At 43.8% G+C, this 21,050-nt stretch overlaps 1 protein-coding gene across 1 annotated transcript in view; it reads left to right on the top strand.

The window, feature by feature from the left end:
* LOC309560917 (sodium- and chloride-dependent neutral and basic amino acid transporter B(0+)-like) overlaps positions 1-21,050 on the top strand; it is an 84,456-nt gene that overhangs the window by 25,953 nt on the left and 37,453 nt on the right. The window contains exons 4-5 of the mRNA XM_082264607.1: positions 17,348-17,509; positions 17,590-17,710. Of these exons, the coding sequence (XP_082120733.1) occupies positions 17,348-17,509; positions 17,590-17,710 (283 nt within the window). The remainder of the gene's footprint in view (positions 1-17,347; positions 17,510-17,589; positions 17,711-21,050) is intronic.

Raw genomic sequence — 21,050 nt, 5'->3', positions numbered from 1 at the left:
GCTGGATCCCCGTTACAAGGACAACGTACCGTCCTTAATTCACTCACTGGAGCGCGATCGCAAGATGCGCGAGTACAAGCGCACGCTGGTAGACGCCATGCTGCTGGCATTCCCATCTGACAGCGGGGCCACAGTGGAAGCACAAGGCAGAGGAGGAGGAGGAGGAGGTCGCCAACGCAACCAGGGCACCGCCAGCACCTCAGAAGGCAGGGTTAGCATGGCCGAAATGTGGAAAAGCTTTGTCAGCACGCCACAACAAACAGCAGCACCAGCAGCTCAGATGGAACGTCTTAGCAGGAGGCAGCATTTTACCAACATGGTGGAGCAGTATGTGTGCACACGCCTACATGTAGTGAATGACGGGTCTGCCCCCTTCAACTTCTGGGTCTCCAAATTGGGCACATGGCCTGAGCTTGCCCTTTACGCCTTGGAGGTGCTGGCGTGCCCTGCAGCCAGTGTATTATCTGAACGGGTATTTAGCACGGCTGGGGGCGTTATAACAGACAAGCGCAGCCGCCTGTCCAGAGACAATGTGGACAAGCTCACGTTCATTAAAATGAACCAGGCATGGATCCCACGGGACTTTTCCGTACCTTATGCAGAATAGCAATGGATACCGACCTTACCCACCCATTGTTCCATTTTTGCTCTTTCTCACTCTTTTGGGGTGTACCCTCATTTAAAATTTGTGAAAAGAAGCAGTGTTGGCTACCTCGTCCTCCTCCTCAGGGCCAGATTAATGTAGGGTCTATTGGAGCTGCAGCTCCAGGCCCCTACCTTTTATATAGGCCCCGGGTTGGCCATATTCACTGTTACCGCTCTTCTGTCACTTGTAAACACAGAAGTCTGGCTTCTATGCTCGCTTCCCCAGGCAGCACCCTCAGAACCTCCCCACACAGCGTGAAGGCCGGACAAGGAGGGACAGTTGGCGATGCATGGATGTGTTTATGGGCTTCAGAGACAGCATCCCATGTTGAATTAGGCATGCATGGCTGCACCCTTCCTCCTCTGGGTGCATGGCAAGGCACGGCCCTAAGGCCCTTCAAAATCCTCAGCACCAAGCCCATGATGCTGTTAATCCGGCCCTGGTCCTCCTCCACCGCCGCTTCCACCTACACCGCCCATAGGTGTGCGCAGCCTATTGCATTAAGGTGTGCACCCCAAAGTTGAAATACACATGCATGTGTTTGCCAGCAGGGAGAGTAATGTATCGGGGCCATGTACCTGTAGGCAAGGAGAAATAGAGCAGAGCAGGTCCCAGGGAGATCTTTCCCATCTCCTCACTGGCAATGCTATGTGCCCTAGGTGATTAGGGTGTGCCCAGGCACACCCAGCACACCCTGTGCGCACGCCTATGTCACCGCCACATCCACCACCACCTCAACCTCCCTCCTACTCCATATGGGCCTCGTCCTTCAGAGATGAAGAAGAACATTGTTTTATTTTTCTGTTTTTTTTTGTTGTTTTAAGTTATTTCCCTATCCACATTTGTTTGCAGAGCACTTGCCATGCTCTTAATTACGTTTTGCTGCCATTTGCAGCACTCTAGCCCTTTCCTTTGGTGTTTTAGAGCCATTTTAGTGCCTTAAAGTTCGGGTCCCCATTGACTTCAATGGGGTTCGGTGTCCGGGAAAAGTTCGGTAAAAGTCCGGGACACGGACCCGGACTTTTTTTTAAAGTTCGGCCGAACCCGTCGAACACGGACATCTAGGTGTCCGCTCAACCCTACTCATGATACCCCTTCCATGTTCAACAGTTTTGGTGTGCCAAGCACATTCTCTGGTCTAAGTTACTAATTGTTGACTTGTTATAATTATACTAATACTCAGCTTGTTTTACTAGTTCATTTGTGCATTTAAATTTGCTTTGTCTTTGCGTGAACAGGTCAGGTCCTCTCAGATTCTGAAGGCCTTGGTCTGTCCACAAATATTAGTGTGTATACCATTATTTTAGCTACGTTCTTGCTCTTCCCCTAACCCCTCACGTACTTCTGTTTCCCCTTCTGTAGTCAGACCCTAGCCATCTCAGTACCATCACAATACCTGCATCCTGATTTACCTCACTGGAGACCATGACACTCAGTTTCCCTGAATGCTAATGGTCTCAACAGCCCTTTTAAACGATCACTACTGTGGCGAGAAGCTATCTCACAAAAGGCAGACATACTCTGTGTTCAAGAGACGCATTTCATGGAACATAACCCTCCCCAATGCTCCCACAAACTATTCCTCCATTGTTTCCAGGCCCGGGCTGACAAGAAAGCAAGGGGAGTCATGACTGCGGTTTGCTCATCTGTCTCTTTCACTCTCACCCACCTTGATCAGGACCCCACAGGCAGATATCTGATTTTGTCAGCCACCTTTAATAACCAACCTTTCATCATCGTAAACATATATGCCCCCAGCATTCACCAGAAATCGTTCTATAAGTCCAACATTACCCTAAAGATCATATCATAATAAGTTAAAGTGTAGGAAATGCACAGCTCAATCCTCAATACTCTCCCTTGAATACCTCTATGTTCTAGGATCGACCTGTTCTTGACATCCAAAGTCCTGCTGCAAAAAATCACTAGATCCACAATTGGGCTTATTACGTGGTAAGACCAGGCCCCAATTACCATCACTATATCTTTGTCCCCCTCTTCTTCCAGAACCCCCTCATGGCATCTGTCAGGGATGAAGAAATAAGCCCAGGCACATAGTTATATGCAGACGGAGAATGTCTGATAGCCAAATCCATGGACAGAGAATTCCTGTTCACATGACTCGCAAACATGCACCAGCGTTCACACCCTCCACTAAGTGGCGCCAAGTGGGCTATATAAACACCTCTGCTGCACTAGGACCTTGCCTTATGGTCTACAGTGTTCCGCTACCTGCTACCTATTCCTGGTGTTTAAACTCTGTTGCCACCCTGATCCGTCTGACCATGCTTGTACTCTGCTTGATCCCTCTGTCTGCCTGTTTGCCGTTGCCAACTCCAGCCTGAACCTGACTACTCTGCTGCCTACTGCTCTGTTCCTAATGTGCCTGCTAGTTAACCCCATTTGCCTGACCCTGCTGCGTGTCCAGCCATCCTTGCATCTGCTTTCTGCTTCCTGCCAGCCTGCCGGGTACCTGATGCCTTGCGTCACGATTCAGCATGCATCCAAGTACGCACAGACCTCACATTTGCAGCCTTCACCATCTGAACTTCTAGGCTTTAGTGCCACTCCAAGCTTCCGTGCCTCCTGTTTACCTTATCAGGTGTACCAGGCCAGAGGTGTAAGAGATCGCCTTCCTCGCCACATCAGGCTCCATCTCCAGGTACGTGACAGCGTCTGAATGCCTCAAATCTCAGCATACCAGAGACTTGAGAACAGGTTTGATCTGAGATATCCTCTTTTTTTGCCTCTAACACTGATTTCGTTTCTAATCCAACTACTCTATGGAACGCCCCCAAATCCGTTATACATGGAACCTGTATACAGTTGAGCGCCCAAGAAAAGAAAAAGAAATCCCACACAATAAAAACCCTCCTCAAGCAGATACAAGCGCTAAAATCCCTAAATAAACAAAATCCCACCCTAGCCAACACAGAGGAATTGGGTAAGCTAAGAAATGATCTCAGCTCCTACCTCCGAAAGGACCATGGTTTATATCTTAGGTGCTTACGCCTTACCTGGTAGTGACTTTAGCGCTTTTTATTCTAAACATTACAACCTATCACTCTCTGCATCTGAGCCAGACCCCACTCGACAGCCATCCTTGCATATGCTTTCTGCTTCCTGCCAGCCTGCCAGGTACCTGATGCCTTGCGTCACGATTCAGCATGCATCCAAGTACGCACAGACCTCACATTTGCAGCCTTCAGCATCTGAACTTCTAGGCTTTAGTGCCACTCCAAGCTTCCATGCCTCCTGTTTACCTTATCAGGTGTACCAGGCCAGAAGTGTAAGAGATCGCCTTCCTCGCCACATCAGGCTCCATCTCCAGGCATGTGACAGCATCTGAATGCCTCAAATCTCAGCATACCAGAGACTCGAGAACAGGTTTGATCTGAGATATCCTCTTTTTTTGCCTCTAACACTGATTTCGTTTCTAATCCAACTACTCCATGGAACGCCCCCAAATCCGTTATACATGGAACCTGTATACAGTTGAGCGCCCAAGAAAAGAAAAAGAAATCCCACACAATAAAAACCCTCCTCAAGCAGATACAAGCGCTAAAATCCCTAAATAAACAAAATCCCACCCTAGCCAACACAGAGGAATTGGGTAAGCTAAGAAATGATCTCAGCTCCTACCTCCGACAGGACCATGGTTTATATCTTAGGTGCTTACGCCTTACCTGGTAGTGACTTTAGCGCTTTTTATTCTAAACATTACAACCTATCACTCTCTGCATCTGAGCCAGACCCCACTCGACAGCTAATACAAGATTTCCTCACTCCTCTCCAACTTCTTCGATATCTCCAACCCAGCTTGATACACTAGCCCAACCATTCTCCCACCAAGAAATTCTTAAAGCTATTAAAGATCTCCCCTCCCACAAAGCCCCGGGTCCAGATGGTTTCATCAATGAATATTACAAGTCAAGTCATATGCGGATCAAATTGTTTCTGAACTAGGTAACACCTTAAATAGATTTTTAACAACTGAAAAGATTCCTTCGGAGTCTCTGGAAGCAGTGATAACCACTATACACAAATCAGGGAAACCCTTCCATGACCCGGCTAATTATCACCCTATATCTCTGCTTAAAACTGACTTCAAGCTCTATACAAAATTTTTAGCAATTTGCCTTGTGACCTATATGCCCAGTCTGGTCCACCCAGATCAAGTGGGCTTCATTCCTTCCTGGCAGTCTTCAAATGGAACCTGTAGGTTTTTAGACCTTATCCACTGGGCAGAGCATCACCAAACGCCTTCTCTGCTGATCTCTCTAGACGCAGAGAATTAGTTCGATAGGGTTAATTGGCTATATCAGGACTTGGTCCTCCAGAAATTCAGCATCCATGGTCCCTTCCACCAAGCTATACTAGGTCTTTACGCTACCCCATGCGCAAGAACTCTCACATCAAGCATACTATCCACTCCCTTTCCTATCACCAATGAGGGATTTCCCCTGTCCCCCCTATTTTTTGCACTAGTGATTGAACCACAAGCAATTCGATCACACCCAGATATCACAGGTTTTTCGATCTATCAAATCTCCCACAAGATCAGCTTATATGCTGATGATCTAAGCATCTGGCTTACTGGCCCATTGAAATCCCTGCCCTAACTTTGTGACCTCTAACATCAATTTTGTCAGGTATCCATGTATAAATTAAATCACTCTAAATCAGCTATGCTAGGGGTTTGCCTATCCTCACAACTAAAGACAGCTATTACTACATCCTCCTCTTTTTCCCGGGCCTCTCAACTCATCCATGACCTACTTAGGTGTTCAGCTGACAACCCCCTGTACCATGCATCTTCGTACTAACATTTCTTTTTTGGGTCAGAAACTACAAGATATTGCCAAATCACTTCTTTCCATAAATGCCTCTTGGGCAGGCTATATAGCCTTATCCAAGATGTTTCTCCTGCCACACACTCTATATTTCTTCAGAACTTTGCCATTACCGATCCTGCAATCAGATATAGCCTCACTTCAACATATCATCAATAACTTCATCTGGGCTGCACACAAACCTTGCATCAAAGCTTCTTTATTCAATACACCCAAGAACTATGCTGGTCTCGGGGTCCCTGACCTTAGATCGTATTACAAGGCAATCATTTTAGACCAAACCATACACCTATAGGACATGTCCTCATTACAACCTTGGACCCTGATTGAAGCCTCAGCTCTCACCCAAACCCCATCAATCTGTCTGGCTGCCATCAGGATGGGATACCACCCACCTCGTTCCTTTCTCCCAACAGTTAACGCTACAGTATCTACTTATAAATTGGTCCTACAAACTTCAGGCAGACTACATATACAGGCTCTTTATCAACTCCCACTATCAGCCCTATCGTTTCTGTCCCCGGATCTATCCCTTCAAATATGGTCCTTACAGGGTCTCCAGAATATTGGTGACCTGTTCCAGCAAGAACAGCTCCTATCCTTCCATCAATTTAAAGACCTCTTTGCCATCTCCAATAAAGACTTCTATATGTCTTTAAGGCTCCATCATATCCTCACCTCCATCTCAACCTCGCACAACACTTGGACAAAGGACATTTTGCAGTTCTTCACCCCAACCAACAACAACATTTGTGGCATGTTTTATATTTATAGATTACTAACAAAACCAAATCAGGACAAAAAACCCCCAACTATAACCTACTGGGAATCCAAACTAAAAATACAGGTCTCCCTCTCTATCTGGTACCAGGCAATTCATGCATCCATTATGTACTCCAAAAACATTTCCCAGTGTGAAACCTTAATGAAAATACTATATAGAGGGTATTACACCCCGCAAAATTAGCTTGGATCTTCCAATCTCAGTCCAGCAAATGTTGGAGAAATTGTGACATGGATGGACATATTTTTCACGTTTGGTGGGAATGTCCGCCTATGGTTATTTTCTGGATAGACTTCTCCACCCTCATTCAGAATGTTACTAACCTACCCTTTAAGCTAACCCAACACATGGCTCTCTTTGGACTAGGCCTCTCAAATTGGCCCTCAAAATTCCACCCCATCATCTCCCATACACTCATTGCCGCCCGCCTATCTATTGCATGGCTCTGGAAACGGGCTTTTGCCCCTACTCTCTGTAATACCATTGCTATTAGTAATGACCACCTATCAATGGAATTTCTGTTCGCAAAGGCACAATTAACACTAGATAAATTCTACCACCACTGGCAATTATGGTTATTAGATCATAGAGCCATCCCTTGTCCTTGAACCATCATCTAGAACCACCTCCCACAGTGGAACCCCTCCCTCTGGGAGATCTCATTCATCTGCCCCCATCCTGGACCAAACAGAGCCTTATGGGTATGACAACTGTAAAGCTTCCCATACTATGTACACAGTACTAGCCTGCTCAGCTATTCCCTTCCTCTCACACTCTCTCCCCTCCCTTTCCACTGCTCTCTCCTCTTGTGCCCTCTCCCTTGATGGCATAAAAGAGGTTAGATCTACATGTGTTGGTATATACCTGGTATTGTACACTTTTCCTTAATTGTCAATAGTTAATTACCTTTATTTTACGAGTAATTGTACATCACTATATCTTCTCTTCTCAATAAAGAAATTTTGGGGGAAAAAAAAAAAAAAGAAAATCTTTGGGGTGACATCAAAAATGCTGTTTTCGAGGCAAGACCAAGAAATGCAGAGGGATTGTGGAATGTAGTGCAATCCTGGGCTGGAATACCTACTCACAGGTGCCAGATGTCGGTTGACTCCATGCAACAGAGATGTGAAGCACTTCTCAGAAACAGTTGTTTTACAACTAATTATTAGTCCAGTGATTCGCACGAAAGCTAAATCTTTAAGCATTTTACAGTTTATATAGTAAATGTTTGAGTTTGTAAAGACAAAATCAGACATTGCTATTTTTGGAAAAGCCTAATATTCCTTTTTCTTCACTTTCTGTAAAGTAATACCATTTTGAAACATTTTCTTCATGTTTTGATTTGGAATAGACTGTTCAGTGTTCCCAATGCATTTACTTTTGCGAGAAAAAAAAAGCTATTATAAGGATTTTGAGTTTTACTCATTTTTTTAAACACACTGCTATTATTTTCAACACAACTGCATATCTAAGGAGGAATCAAAATAAACTTACTTATAAACCTAGACCAGATTGTAATACTATCAACCTGTAATTTGAATTTTGGGCTGAGCTGCTCCACATTTTCCTCATATTGCATAAGTTTCAGTATATAACCTGTGTACCATGTCAAACTTGTTTCTTTAGCAATACACCTTTCTATCCTCATTATCTTTATATCCATCTACTGTTTTGTTGTTACAGTTTTTATATATTCCAGTATTCTTTTATTGAAAAAAGTAGGCTGGAAGAGCTTCCAAAGTCAGATTTTCACATTTATAAGTATTGTGGTACTAAGTAAAACATTTTACCACTGATTGTAATTATTGAGCATTCAAGTCTGTCTTGCATTTACTGTCAGTAGTTGTCACATTATGTCATAAATAGAGATGGCCTTGCAGTTTGCCCAGCAGTCGGTTTGCGGCAAACTTTTCTCATTCGCTGTTTGCCGATCATGCGAACATATGGCGATGTTCGCGACCGCCATATTCTTTTACTCTTTTGTGAAGAATTTTGACCCATGACACATCCATCAGGTGGTACAGGACAGCCAATTCAGACATGTCAGCACATGGACATACTCCAACTTACATTGCACAGGAGGGACAAACCAGACTGATAATGAATCAGGAGCGAGCCATCAACCATGTGAGGTCACAACTGGCGCTCCCAGGACACGACACATGGCTCCGCAGTGTGGGCTTTTTTTTTAATGTGTCCACTGCTGACAGTAGTGTTGCCATCTGCAGCCTTTGCAGTCAACGCATAAGTCATGGTAAGCCCAACACTCACCTAGGGACAACCGCCTTAAGAAGGCACCTGGACTCCCATCACCGAGCCCAGTGGGAGCAACACGGTCAGAACCCACAAAGCCACACTCCAGGCCCTCACCGTCCAGCCTCTTCTCCTTCTCCTCTCTCCTCACAATTGTCCTCCACTCCACCTTCCATCATGCCGTCCTCACGTTGTTTTGGAAAAAGCTAGGCTTCCATGGCCCAAATGTTCGAGCGTAAAAAAATGATGACGCAGGATAACCCTCTTGCCCAACTGTTGACCGCTGGCTTGTCGGAACTGATAGCCCGCCAACTACTGCCATATAAACTGGTGGACGCGGAGGCCTTTCGAAAATTTGTGGCGATTGGAACACTACAATGGAAGGTCCCAGGAAGGAAATATTTCTCGCAGAAGGGCATCCCAGAGCTATATGGCCATGTTCAGCGAGAGTGAATGTATCTCTGGCACACAGTGTCGGTGCCAAGATACATCTGACCACAGACACGTGGTCTAGTAAACACGGCCAGGGAAGGTATATAACTTTTACTGCCCACTGGGTGAACCTTCTGATGGCAGTCAAGCATGTGGCACCCGTGTAGATTTGGTTTTACCGCCACGGATTGCATGCAGGCCTGCCTCTTCTTCTCCTCCTCCTACTCCATCCTCCCTCTCCTTCTCGGCTGACTCCTCCTTTTCCGCTGCTACCGTCTCTTCCGCTGCACCGCCCAAGATCCCCAGAACTTATTCAAAATGTTAGATAAAAATGGTAAAAAGGTGCTGGTATCCCTGATTATAAAATAGATAGGTGCACCAATTTTCCGAAAATTATAAAAATGTGTAAAATACAAATATCTGTGACAAATTAATTAATGTTATAAAATTAAAAAATTAATATAAGGTGCAATGCCTGGTGTTTGTCTGTGACAAGGAATAAATTAAGGTAAATAGTAACTTATTCTTAAAAAATAAGGTGCATTTCTAAGGTGATCAAAGGGTTAAAGCAGTGATCCAACAAAAACAGTTCGTGCAAAGTAGTGAATGATATTGCTTGAATATCAGGTGCTCCAGTGCATAAAGATGATAACCTTTGCCTCTTACCGGATACAGGTGGGTCACACAGACCCCACAAGCCTGTGATCCCTTTATCCTTTGGTGGATCAAACCATAGGAACACCTTTTCTCCTCTTGGATATTAGTTGAATGACTCCAAAAAGATAATTAGCTCCTTTTCCTCACTCCTCCAAATAATTACATTTCAGAGGTGTTTTTTAAAGCCCATGTGCAGGGAGACAAATGGAAAGCCAAAAATAGTGTAATACTGCAACTTTATTAACAAATATACATCTAGTTAAAAAGTGGCTGCTTACTATTAGTTGTGCCCACCCGGCACAGGGCAATAGGCATTGGTTGCTATAGGTCGCTGGATGGGGACAGGATCTGCAGACTCCTGCTGTTTATCCCTCTGTGTTGCTCCCTGTAGCATGCAGCGGTGCCAATAGGCGATCCAATCTGTGTACCAGTGCCTGTGGTTAGGAGGTAGCTTCTTCCTCTTTATTTCCAGGTTATTTCAGAGACCACAATGCATTTCGCTCTCCTAGCATCGTCAGGCGGCCTGACGACTGGGAGGTCTGACGAAGGAGCTGAGCTCCGAAACATGTAACCGCCCACCACCCACTCTATTAGACACCAGCCGCTGCGTCCACACCCTGCCTTCAGGAAATCTCATGCCGACCAGGCTGAGACACAGACGAAAGGACGCATCTACAGGAAGCGGATCACCGGATGTCCTTGCAACCACTCAGCACAGCGGATAGGAAGACTCCAGACAGATCTTTGCTATGCCCAGGTCACATTTACCAAATGTGAGTGCTTTTATACTTTTAACCCATCTAGTCTGCCCAATATATCTGAATCCTATGAATAGTCCCTGGCCCTATCTTATATGAAGGATAGCCTTATGCCTATCCCATGCATGCTTAAACTCCTTCACTGTATTTGCAGCTACCACTTCTGCAGGAAGGTTATTCCATGCATCCACTACTCTCTCAGTAAAGTAATACTTCCTCATATTACTTTTACACCTTTGCCCCTCTAATTTAAAACTGTGTCCTCTTGTGGTAGTTTTTCTTCTTTTAAATATGCTCTCCTCCTTTACCGAGTTGATTCCCTTTATGTATTTAAAAGTTTCTATCATATCCCCTCTGTCTCTTCTTTCTTCCAAGCTATACATGTTAAGGTCCTTTAACCTTTCCTGGTAAGTTTTTTCCTGCAATCCATGTACTAGTTTAGTAGCTCTTCTCTGAACTCTCTCTAGAGTATCTATATCCTTCTGGAGATATGGCCTCCAGTACTGCGCACAATACTCCAAGTGAGGTCTCACCAGTGTTCTGTACAGCGGCATAAGCACTTCTCTCTTTCTACTGCTTATACCTCTCCCTATACATCCAAGCATTCTGCTGGCATTTTGTGCTGCTCTATTACATTGTCTTCCCACCTTTAAGTCTTCTGAAATAATTACTCCTAAATACCTTTCCTCAGATACTGAGGTCAGGACTGTGTCAAATATTCTATATTCTGCCCTTGGGTTTTTACGCCCCAGGTGCATTATCTTGCACTTATCCACATTAAATTTCAGTTGCCAGAGTTCTGACCATTCTTCTAGTTTTCCTAAATCCTTTTCCATTTGGTGTTTCCCTCCAGGAACATCAACCCTGTTACATATCTTTGTGTCATCAGCAAAAAGACAAACCTTACCATCGAGGCCTTTTGCAATATCACTTATGAAGATATTAAACAAAATTGGTCCCAGTACAGATCCCTGAGGTACCCCACTGGTAACATGACCTTGTTCTGAATGTTCTCCATTGACTACAACCCTCTGTTGTCTGTCACTCAGCCACTGCCTAATCCACTCAACAATATGGGAGTCCATGCTCAATGACTGCAGTTTATTGATAAGTCTTCTATGTGGGACAGTGTCAAAAGCCTTACTAAAATCTAGATATGCAATGTCTACTGCACTTCCACCGTCTATTATTTTAGTCACCCAGTCAAAAAATTCTATAAGATTTGTTTGACATGATCTCCCTGAAGTAAACCCATGTTGTTTTTCATCTTGCAATCCATGGGATTTAAGATGTTCCACAATCCTATCCTTTAATAAGGTTTCCATTTGCCTACTATTGATGTCAGACTCACTGGTCTACAGTTGCTCGATTCCTCCCTACTACCTTTCTTGTGAATGGGCACGACATTTGCCAATTTCCAATCTTCCGGGACGACTCCTGTTACTAATGATTGGTTAAATAAATCTGTTAATGGTTTTGCCAGCTCACCACTAAGCTCTTTTAATAATTTTGGGTGTATCTCATCAGGACCCTGTGACTTATTTGTCTTCACTTTAGACAGCAATCTTAGAACGTCTTCCTCTGTAAAGACACATGCATCAAACGATTCATTAGTCATCCTTTCAAGTGGAGGTCCTTCTCCTTTTTCTTCTGTAAAAACTGAACAGAATTATTCATTAAGGCAGTCGGCTAGCCCTTTATTCTCTTCTACATACCTTCCGTCCTTTGTTTTTAATTTAGTTATTCCTTGTTTTAATTTCCTTTTTTCATTTATATATCTGAAGAATGTCTTATCCCCCTTTTTCATAGACTGAGCTAGTTTTTCTTCTGCCTGCGCTTTAGAAGTTCTTATAACTTGCTTGGCCTCTTTCTGCCTAATCTTGTAGATTTCCTTATCTTCATTGCTCTGGGTTTTTTTATACTTACAAAATGCTAGCTTTTTATTTTTAATGATTTGGGCCACTTCTGCTGAGTACCACAGTGGTCTCTTCCTTTTTTTGCTTTTTTGCTTTTGCTTTTTTGCTTTATTACACCTTTCAGCACCTTATTCGGTTTGCACAATATATTCTGTGGCACTAGCACTTTACAAAAAGGTTTATGATGGTATATATGATTAGTGGTTATAAAATTTAACCTACATATTTATTACCATTTTTTAAGAATAAGTTACTATTTACAATAATTTATTCCTTGTCACAGACGAACACCAGGCATTGCACCTTATATTCATTTTTTAATTTTATAACATTAATTAATTTGTCACAGATATTTGTATTTTACACATTTATATAATTTTCAGAAAATTGGTGCATCATTGATATTTATTTTATAATCAGGGATACCAGCGCCTTTTTACCATTTTTATCTAGCTTGTATTGCATCTTGCAATTAAAAGGGCAGCAGGTTCTACAATCCAAAAAAATCCCCTAAGAACAAGGCACCTTCACATCATCCATCCATTATTCAAAATGTTGCCATGCTGTGCTGCGTCTGTTGTGCCTGGAAGCCAAGAGCCACACTGGTCCTGCACTCCTTTCAGCTTTGCGTTCACAGGCAGATCAGTGGCTAACACCGCTCAATTTGACAGTTAGTAAAGTGGTGTGTGACAACGGTGCCAATTTGCTGAGCGCACTGAAACAGGGCAAAATTACACACGTGCCATGCATGGCACACGTCCTGAACTTGGTCGTGCCGCGATTCGTTGTCAAATACCCTGGGGTCCAGGACGTCTTGCGGCAGGCCAGGAAAATCTTGGGCCATTTCAGAAGATCTTACACAGCCATGGCTCGCCTTGCTGACATTCAGCGGCGACACAACCTGCCCGTCAGACGTCTTATTTGTGTGCCGACACAATGGAACTCAATCTTATATATGCTTGATAGGCTGCTCCAGCAGAAACGTGCAGTTAACGACTACCTGTATGAACTCTGCGGCAGGACAGGTTCTGGGGAGCTTGTTTTTTTTTTACCACGCCAGTGGCTGCTCATGCGTGACGCATGCAGACTTCTGCGGCCATTTGATGAGATCATCAAACTGGTCAGTCCCAGCCAGGGCGCTATCAGTGACTTCGTACCTTACACCTTTTTTCTGGAGCGTGCATTGAGTTATGTCATTGATCAAGCCGTCGAGGAGCAGGAGTAGGAAGATGAGGAAGTCGCAATGCTGGATGAATACCCAGGGGGGGCTACTCCATCTGAGACAAGTCAACAATAAGAGTCTGAAGAGGAGTCAGAGGAGGATAATGCCGGGGCGGATGAGGAGGAGCAAGAAGAGCATGCTTTAAACCTTTCTGGGATACCTGGTGTTGTCCGTGGATAGGGGGAGGAGAACGAGGACGACATTATCCTGGATGATGAGCAGGAGCCAGCCACTACACCGCTTCCAGTTTAGTGCAAATGGGGGCCTTCATGCTCTAGTGTTTTAAGAGGGACCCCCATATAAAAAGCATAAAGGGCAAGGACCAGTACTGCGTGGCAACGTACTTAGACCCCCGGTACAAACAAAAAATGGCGGAAATGTTACCACCATTACAGAGGGCTGTCAGAATGCAGCACTTCCAGGCCTTGCTTCGAGAAATGCTGCATTCTTCTTTTGCGTGTGTTGGTATAGGAATTTCCACTCACAGAGAAACAGTTGCGGGTAGCAATCCAACAGCGCCTGCAAGAAGAGGGCGGCTTGAAGATGTGTTGGTCACTTCTGATATAAGATCATTCTTTCAGTCGACCCATCCACAGCTGTCCTTCAGATCCAGCATCAGGGAACGCCTAGACCAACAGGTGTCCGACTACATCGGGTTAACGGGCGATGTGGACGCTCTGAGTAGTGATGAACCCCTGGACTACTGCGTGGGCAGACTTGACCCCTGGTCAGAGATTGCACAATTTGCAATGGAACTGTTGGCTTGCCCCTCGTCCAGTGTCCTGTCCGAAAGGACTTTCATCGCAGCAGGGGGGGATCGTGACCAATAAGCGCACTCACCTAGCTCACGACAGTGTTGACTACCTCACATTTATAAAAATGAATGAGGTATGGATCTCGGAGGAATTCAACACATGTGACCAGTAGACCATGTCTGATTCAAATTCCTCATGACAGCTCACAAATATCCGCCACCACCCATAACAATTCATGGTCCCTGTCTTAGGTAAATACAGCGGCATAAAAGGCCTTTTATGTCCGTTGAATGCCTAAGTTTTGGGGCCTGTAATGGCCGACACTTGTTTATCCTGTGAATGCCTAATGTACCTCCAGCCACAGAATACAAAGTTCTTTGCTGTCAGGTGAACTCCTGTCGGCTAATTTTTGGGGCCTGTAATGGCCAAAAATTACTTCTGTATCCTGTGACTGCCTAATGTACCTCCAGCCACAGAATACAAAGTTCTTTGCTGTCAGGTGAACGCCTGTCAGATAATTTTTGGGGCCTGTAATGGCCGACACTTATTTATCCTGTGAATGCCTAATGTACCTCCAGCCACAGAATACAAAGTTCTTTGCTATCAGGTGAACGCCTGTTGGCTAATTTTTGGTGCCTGTACTGGCTGACACTTACTTCTTTATCCTGTGAATGCCTAATTTTTCAGACTGGAATTGAAAACCAATGGGTCTGTAAACGATCCGCTAAATTGTGGAATGGATGCAGACCCATTTTACAGATGTGTGAATGGACCCTATATGTTTTTGGCATGTATTTACCGCCTCCTGTCAGTTCTGGCTGATTTAAAAAAATATATATATATTTTTTTTTTGCTGAAAAAAAAATAAAAACATTTTTTAGGGCAACTTTTCCAATAACTATACTTCTGGTATGTCAGTGTCCATGTTGAGCGAGTTCGCACGAACCGTTCGCGAACCGTCCCGGCAGATGTTCGTCCATCACTAGTCATAAATACCTCGTTATACACTTTACTTGTAACTTTAACTATTTAAAAGGAATCTTTAAGGACATAAATATATCAATTGCCATTGCTAATTTGGGGAAGTAAAGATGTGTTAAGGTCTTACTTTACTAACAAGTGAGTGACCCAGAACAAGCATACAGACAAAGAAATGTATATATACTGTGTATACAGTATATATATATATATATATATATATATATATACAGTATATAGCCTTGTTCTAAGTCAGGAAAACCAGGTAGTGAAAAATGTATAAAGAGAACAGCTCTGGAGCATGTACTTTTGTAAATCAAGTCAGCCATGGCAGCTTCCTATATTGTTATCGTGTCAGGTTCCTATATATAAGAAGCTCATGTTTTAAAATTACAGAAATAAGAATATCAATTCACCTAATGCAATAATAAAGACAGATCAGGCTGATTAACAAGAGGTTATTATTTGCAAATAACTATGAGGTCCCTGAGTTGTGTGGCTGACAACCTGCCCTAGAGAATGAGAATGTGGAATAGTCAAAGGGGGCCTAACTTATTTTGGTATACAAACCTAACTTTTTAATTATTGATCATGGCATTGTCAGGATTAGATTCTGTGAGGAACTCAAAGCAAAACGGGAATTTGTTTGAATTATAATACAAGAGCTTTTAAACCACCTCCCAAGAATTTTTGAAAAATAAGTTTTGTACCCATGTAAAAGCATGAAACTCCAAAAAAGAAGTATGGTAAAGGTGATTGAATTTGTAAAGAGTACTTAAATCCTATTATTTTTCAGTATACATCAATTTATTATAGTTCATAACCTGGTAGGCTAAATGCAATGCTTAATTATAAAAACCTTAAAGTGGAGTTCCAGTAGTTTTTAGGTTAATTAAAAGTCAGCAGCTTCAAAAAGTGTAGCTGCTGACTTTTATTAAACACACACTCACCTGTCCCACGATCCAGTGGTGTGGCCACCCAAAGCCTCGCTCCTCTCTCTCGCCTCTCCCCGGCGCTGGCATTACAAGTGTGGCCACCCGGCTGTGACAGCTTGCGGCTTCACAGTGGCCAGGCAATCTTCTGGGACCTCTGATGTGGATGGAACTCCACTTTAGTAATAGAAAATAACCATGTGAAAAGATAGCATGATAAATACGAGGTGGAGTCAAAACGTTTTGAGACTAGTTTTGTAACACGCCAACAGAGCACTGACCTTCATAAGTTAGTGTGCCAAAAAACATTGTCCAGTATACATCGAGAGCTGTGCAACTGGTGCAGTTCTGACCATGTGCTTTATCACGTCTGCTATTTCATCATGGAAAGCAAAGATGTCAATGCTGACAATGACGGTGATGCTGCAATGAGTTGTTTGAGGTGTTTTGAGTGGCACCCATGCTTCAAGATCAGAAGAACATCACTGGAAGACAATGAGAGATCAGGAAGACCTTCAATGAGCTCAACCCCCAAAAATATCAAAACCATTTGGCAACTTGTTCATGATTTACATCAGAGAACAATCACGCTTGACACTCAAAACACCTTGAACAACTCATTGCAGCATTGCCATAAACCTGTCAAATCATGACAAACGTCCCTGTGGCAGATGTGCCCAGTTTCATACAAAGTTTCACATTTGCCCTTTGTTCTAGCTTGCTGTCCATGATAAAATAGCAAATGTGGTAACACATGTGGTCAGAATAGCACTGGTTGTACAGATCCTGATGTACACTGGACGATGTCTTTTGGCACACTGACTTATGAAGGTTGGTGCTTTCTGTGACCGCCATCTGTTGGCATGTTACAAAACTAGTGTCAAAACTTTTTGATACCAACCCTTCCCTTAAAATCTCTTATACAAGTACATATTATCCATAGTATTCTAATACCTAGGTCTAAGTATGTGCTGTTCACCAATAATTTTTTAACTATGATCTTTGAAAATAAGCTCCAGGAACAATGTTAGGCACAATTTAAAATGTATCCTTACATTTTACAGTTTTACGTTTTACGTACCGTTTATTAATTTATACTACATAAATATTCCTTTTAATAAGAAATATTATAAATCAGTGTATTGTCTTTTTTTATTCTAGGTGTTGGATATACTATGGTGATTATATCAACCCTTGTATCTATATACTACAATGTCATTATTGCTTACAGCTTATTTTATTTATTTTCTTCATTTCGAAGCTATCTGCCATGGGGTGATTGCTATGAATGGGCAGATAGTAGCTGTCAAGGCACCATACATGGTGAGTAAGCCTTTTCATCATATGATTTAACTGTATAAATCATGAAAATTCAGATGACAACTGAAAGTTTTGTTTTCCAGGTTTCTGCAACGTCACTTTGAATAATGCTATAATAACTATGAACATGTCTTCAGTGCATGAACAAAATCTGACTTGTATTTCAGACAACACAACAGAGCTACCAAGCAAGCAATACTGGGAGTAAGTTTCATGGATACTGTATATAAATAAATATATATATATATATATATTTTTTTTTTTTTTTGTCGCGGTTGGATTTAATGACAAATAGTAAAATAATCAGATGAATGATAACTACTATAATCTTAGAAGCTTGCCTTGTCTCTCTCTCTCTCCCTGCCAATCGTTCGGTACTCACAGCCTTGTGAGCAGAGAGCTGCTGATTGTCAGTCAGGTGCTCTCTGCTCTGCCCCCTCCTCACTCACTGGAGCACTGTGCTGTGGAGGGGCAGGGAGTGGCCGGCTCAGCTTTTAGTGGCTCACTGAGAGGCTAAGCCAGGTGTCGGTCCAGGGATATGGCAGATCCCGACTCTGTGGTCAGGATGACATGGAGCCTGGACCAACTTCTGTGATATCAGTAGAGAGCGGACTTCAGTGAAAGACCAGCATGATATGTGTTCATCTGCTCCACTTGGGATAGAGTCGGGAAGATGGGGAGAACAGCCTCTCGTCCTGGCTGTGTCAGTGGTATCCAGCACTTCCTGGTTGCTGGGCAGTCTCCCTGCAGGTTCCCATGTCAGATCCAGCGGTGGCAGGCAGATGGCCTGAGGAAGGAGCCTGAGGAAGGAACACACATGCTCTGAATGTGAGCATCTGCCTGCCACCACCAGATCTGACGTGGGACGCTGAAGGGAGACTGCCCAGCAACCAAGAAGTGCCGGATACCACTGACACAGGGGAGGGGAAGAAGAGAGCAGCGCCACCTCAGTGTAGATTATAAAAGATGATTTACTACACAAAGACAATTAAAAACTCTCAAGGCATATGTGAAAGACCAGCATGATATGTGTTCATCTGCTCCGCTTGGGATAGAGCTGGGAAGATGGGGAGAACAGCCTCTCGTCCCGGCTGTGTCAGTGGTATCCAGCACTTCCTGGTAGCTGGGCAGTCTCCCTGCAGGTTCCCACGTCAGATCCCGCGGTGGCAAGCATATGGCCTGACGAAGGAGCCTGAGGAAGGAGCACGCATGTTCCGAATGTGAGCATCTGCCTGCCACCGCTGGATCTGACCTGGGATGCTGCAGGGAGACTGCCCAGCAACCAGGAAGTGCTGGATACCACCGACTCAGCCGGGACGAGAGGCTGGTCTTCCCATCTTCCCGGCTCTATCCCAAGTGGAGCAGATGAACACATATCATGCTGGTCTTTCACATATGCCTTGTGAGTTTTTAATTGTCTTTGTGCAATAAATCATCTTTTATAATCTACTGAGGTGACGCTGCTCTCTTCTCTTCTCCCCTCCCCTGCTTGTTTGAATACATCATTAACCACTTTACGACTGCTCACAGTAATATTACTGCAGCAGAGTGGCTCGTTATCGTCTGACAACGTAGTTTTCATTCACAGCGGGAGTCGGGCCAGGGGAGGAGCAGCGGCGATCGCCGCTGCTCTTACCCGATCGCCGGGGATCGAGTCTGGAGATCCGCCTGCTGTGTGTAAACACAGCGGGCGGATCTCCATAGTGACAGGGAGTGACAGATCGGACTGTTCAGCATAGCTGGACATCCGATCTGTCCATGACTCACTCAGTCACCTCCCCCCCTACACGTCAGTAAGCACCAGGCATACATTAACCCCTCCCTCTCCAATAAAATTAACCCCTTCCCTGCCAGTGTCATTTTTACAGTAACAGTGCATATATATAGCACTGATTACTGCAGTAATGTCACTGGTACCCCCAAAAGTGTCAAAAATGTCAGTCAAGGGTCCGATCTGTCCGCCGCAATGTCGCAGTCCCGCAAAAAAAATCGCAGATCGCCGCCATTACGCGTTAAAAAAAAAAACACCAAAAATGACAGAAATCTTTCCCTTTGTTAGTAAACGCAATAACTTTTGCGCAAACCAATCAAAATACGCTTATTGTGATTTTTTTTACCAAACATAGGTAGCAGAAAACAAATTGGCCAAAAATTTTTAAAAAAATTGGTTTTTACATCTTTTTTGGGGGGAATTTCATATAAAAAAATGTTAAAAATATTGTTATTTTTTCAAAATAAACGCTTTTTTTTTTGTTTATAGCGCAAAAAGTAAAAATCGCACAGGTGATCAAATACCACCAAAAGAAAGCTCTGTTTGTGGGAAAAAAAGGACGTAAATTTCGTTTGGGTACGGCGTCGCATGACCGCGCAATTGTCAGTTAAAGTCGCACAGCGCCGAATCGCAAAAAGTGGCCTGGACGGAACACAGCAAAATCCTCCGGTGGTAAAGTGGTTAAATGTATTTCTAAATGCAAGCAGTGTGCTTGGTATCAGACTTCTGCAGTTCTTTACAGCAGATAGGAGATAGAAGAAAATGGCATTCAGGTGTGCTGCCGGGCAAGGAATTAGTTAACAGAAGGTAAAAGCAGTGTGACAGAGAGATTAGATCATCAGTCTTCTGCTTCTCCCTTTACTGTCCAATCACAGGATGGGGAGGGACAAAACTTGAAGCTGCTGCTAAGCTTGTGGGTGGGGTGCACGTGGAGTAACATCTCACCCGAAGGTATGCTCATCAATGCCTGGAACCGGGGCGGTCATGTGAAGAATCAAATATTAAAACAGTCTTCAACTCAGTGATGGGCCACTAGCGTGCAGCACTAATGTACAAGTTCCTCTTTAACCACTTGCTTACTGGGCACCGTTACCCCCTTCCTGCCCAGGCCAATTTTCAGCTTTCAGCGCTGTCTTTTGATCCAGACCTTATCCCATTTTATACAACACAGGAGGGAAGCTGAACCCCAGCAAAAAGCCTGTGAACACACCGGGAAGGCAGTAAAATATTAACCCCTTCCCCTTACCTGGAAAGTCACGCTAACTAAACTGACAGTATGCCACCTGCCTACAAGTGCTACAGAGAAAAATCAGGTACCAGGCAGGGCTGTGCTGTGTGACAAAGCTGTGTAAATCTCAAAACTGGATAGACAGAAAAACAAATACTTTGGCAGGCAAAGCAGTTCCCATATATATATTTCGTCTGTGTATTTACTTGTTTGCCTGGAGGGAATTGTAAGTCACAAAGAGACAGGAAGACCTGGAAATATTTGTTCATTAAATGTGATGCTCTGAAATCAGGAATGAGCTTGTTACAGTATGTATTTTTTTATGCAATTTAAGAGATCCATGTAGATGGATCATGTAAGGTCATCGTACCAGACAGTGAACAGGACCATAAAATGTAAAGCCTAACTCCAGGCAAAAAAAAAGTTTTCCCTTACATTGGAGCTGTGCCCATACTGCAAGGGTTAGGTGCTCATGTTTGTCTGGGGGACAGGAGAAAGGTGATATACTTACCTTATCCTCCGATCCTCTCCACACAAGACCAATC

This window comes from Pelophylax lessonae (assembly GCF_965119305.1).
Source record: "Pelophylax lessonae genome assembly, chromosome: 7".
Taxonomy (NCBI): domain Eukaryota; kingdom Metazoa; phylum Chordata; class Amphibia; order Anura; family Ranidae; genus Pelophylax; species Pelophylax lessonae.
The sequence above is the reverse complement of the archived record's forward strand: the minus strand, read 5'-3'. Positions and strand labels throughout refer to the sequence as shown.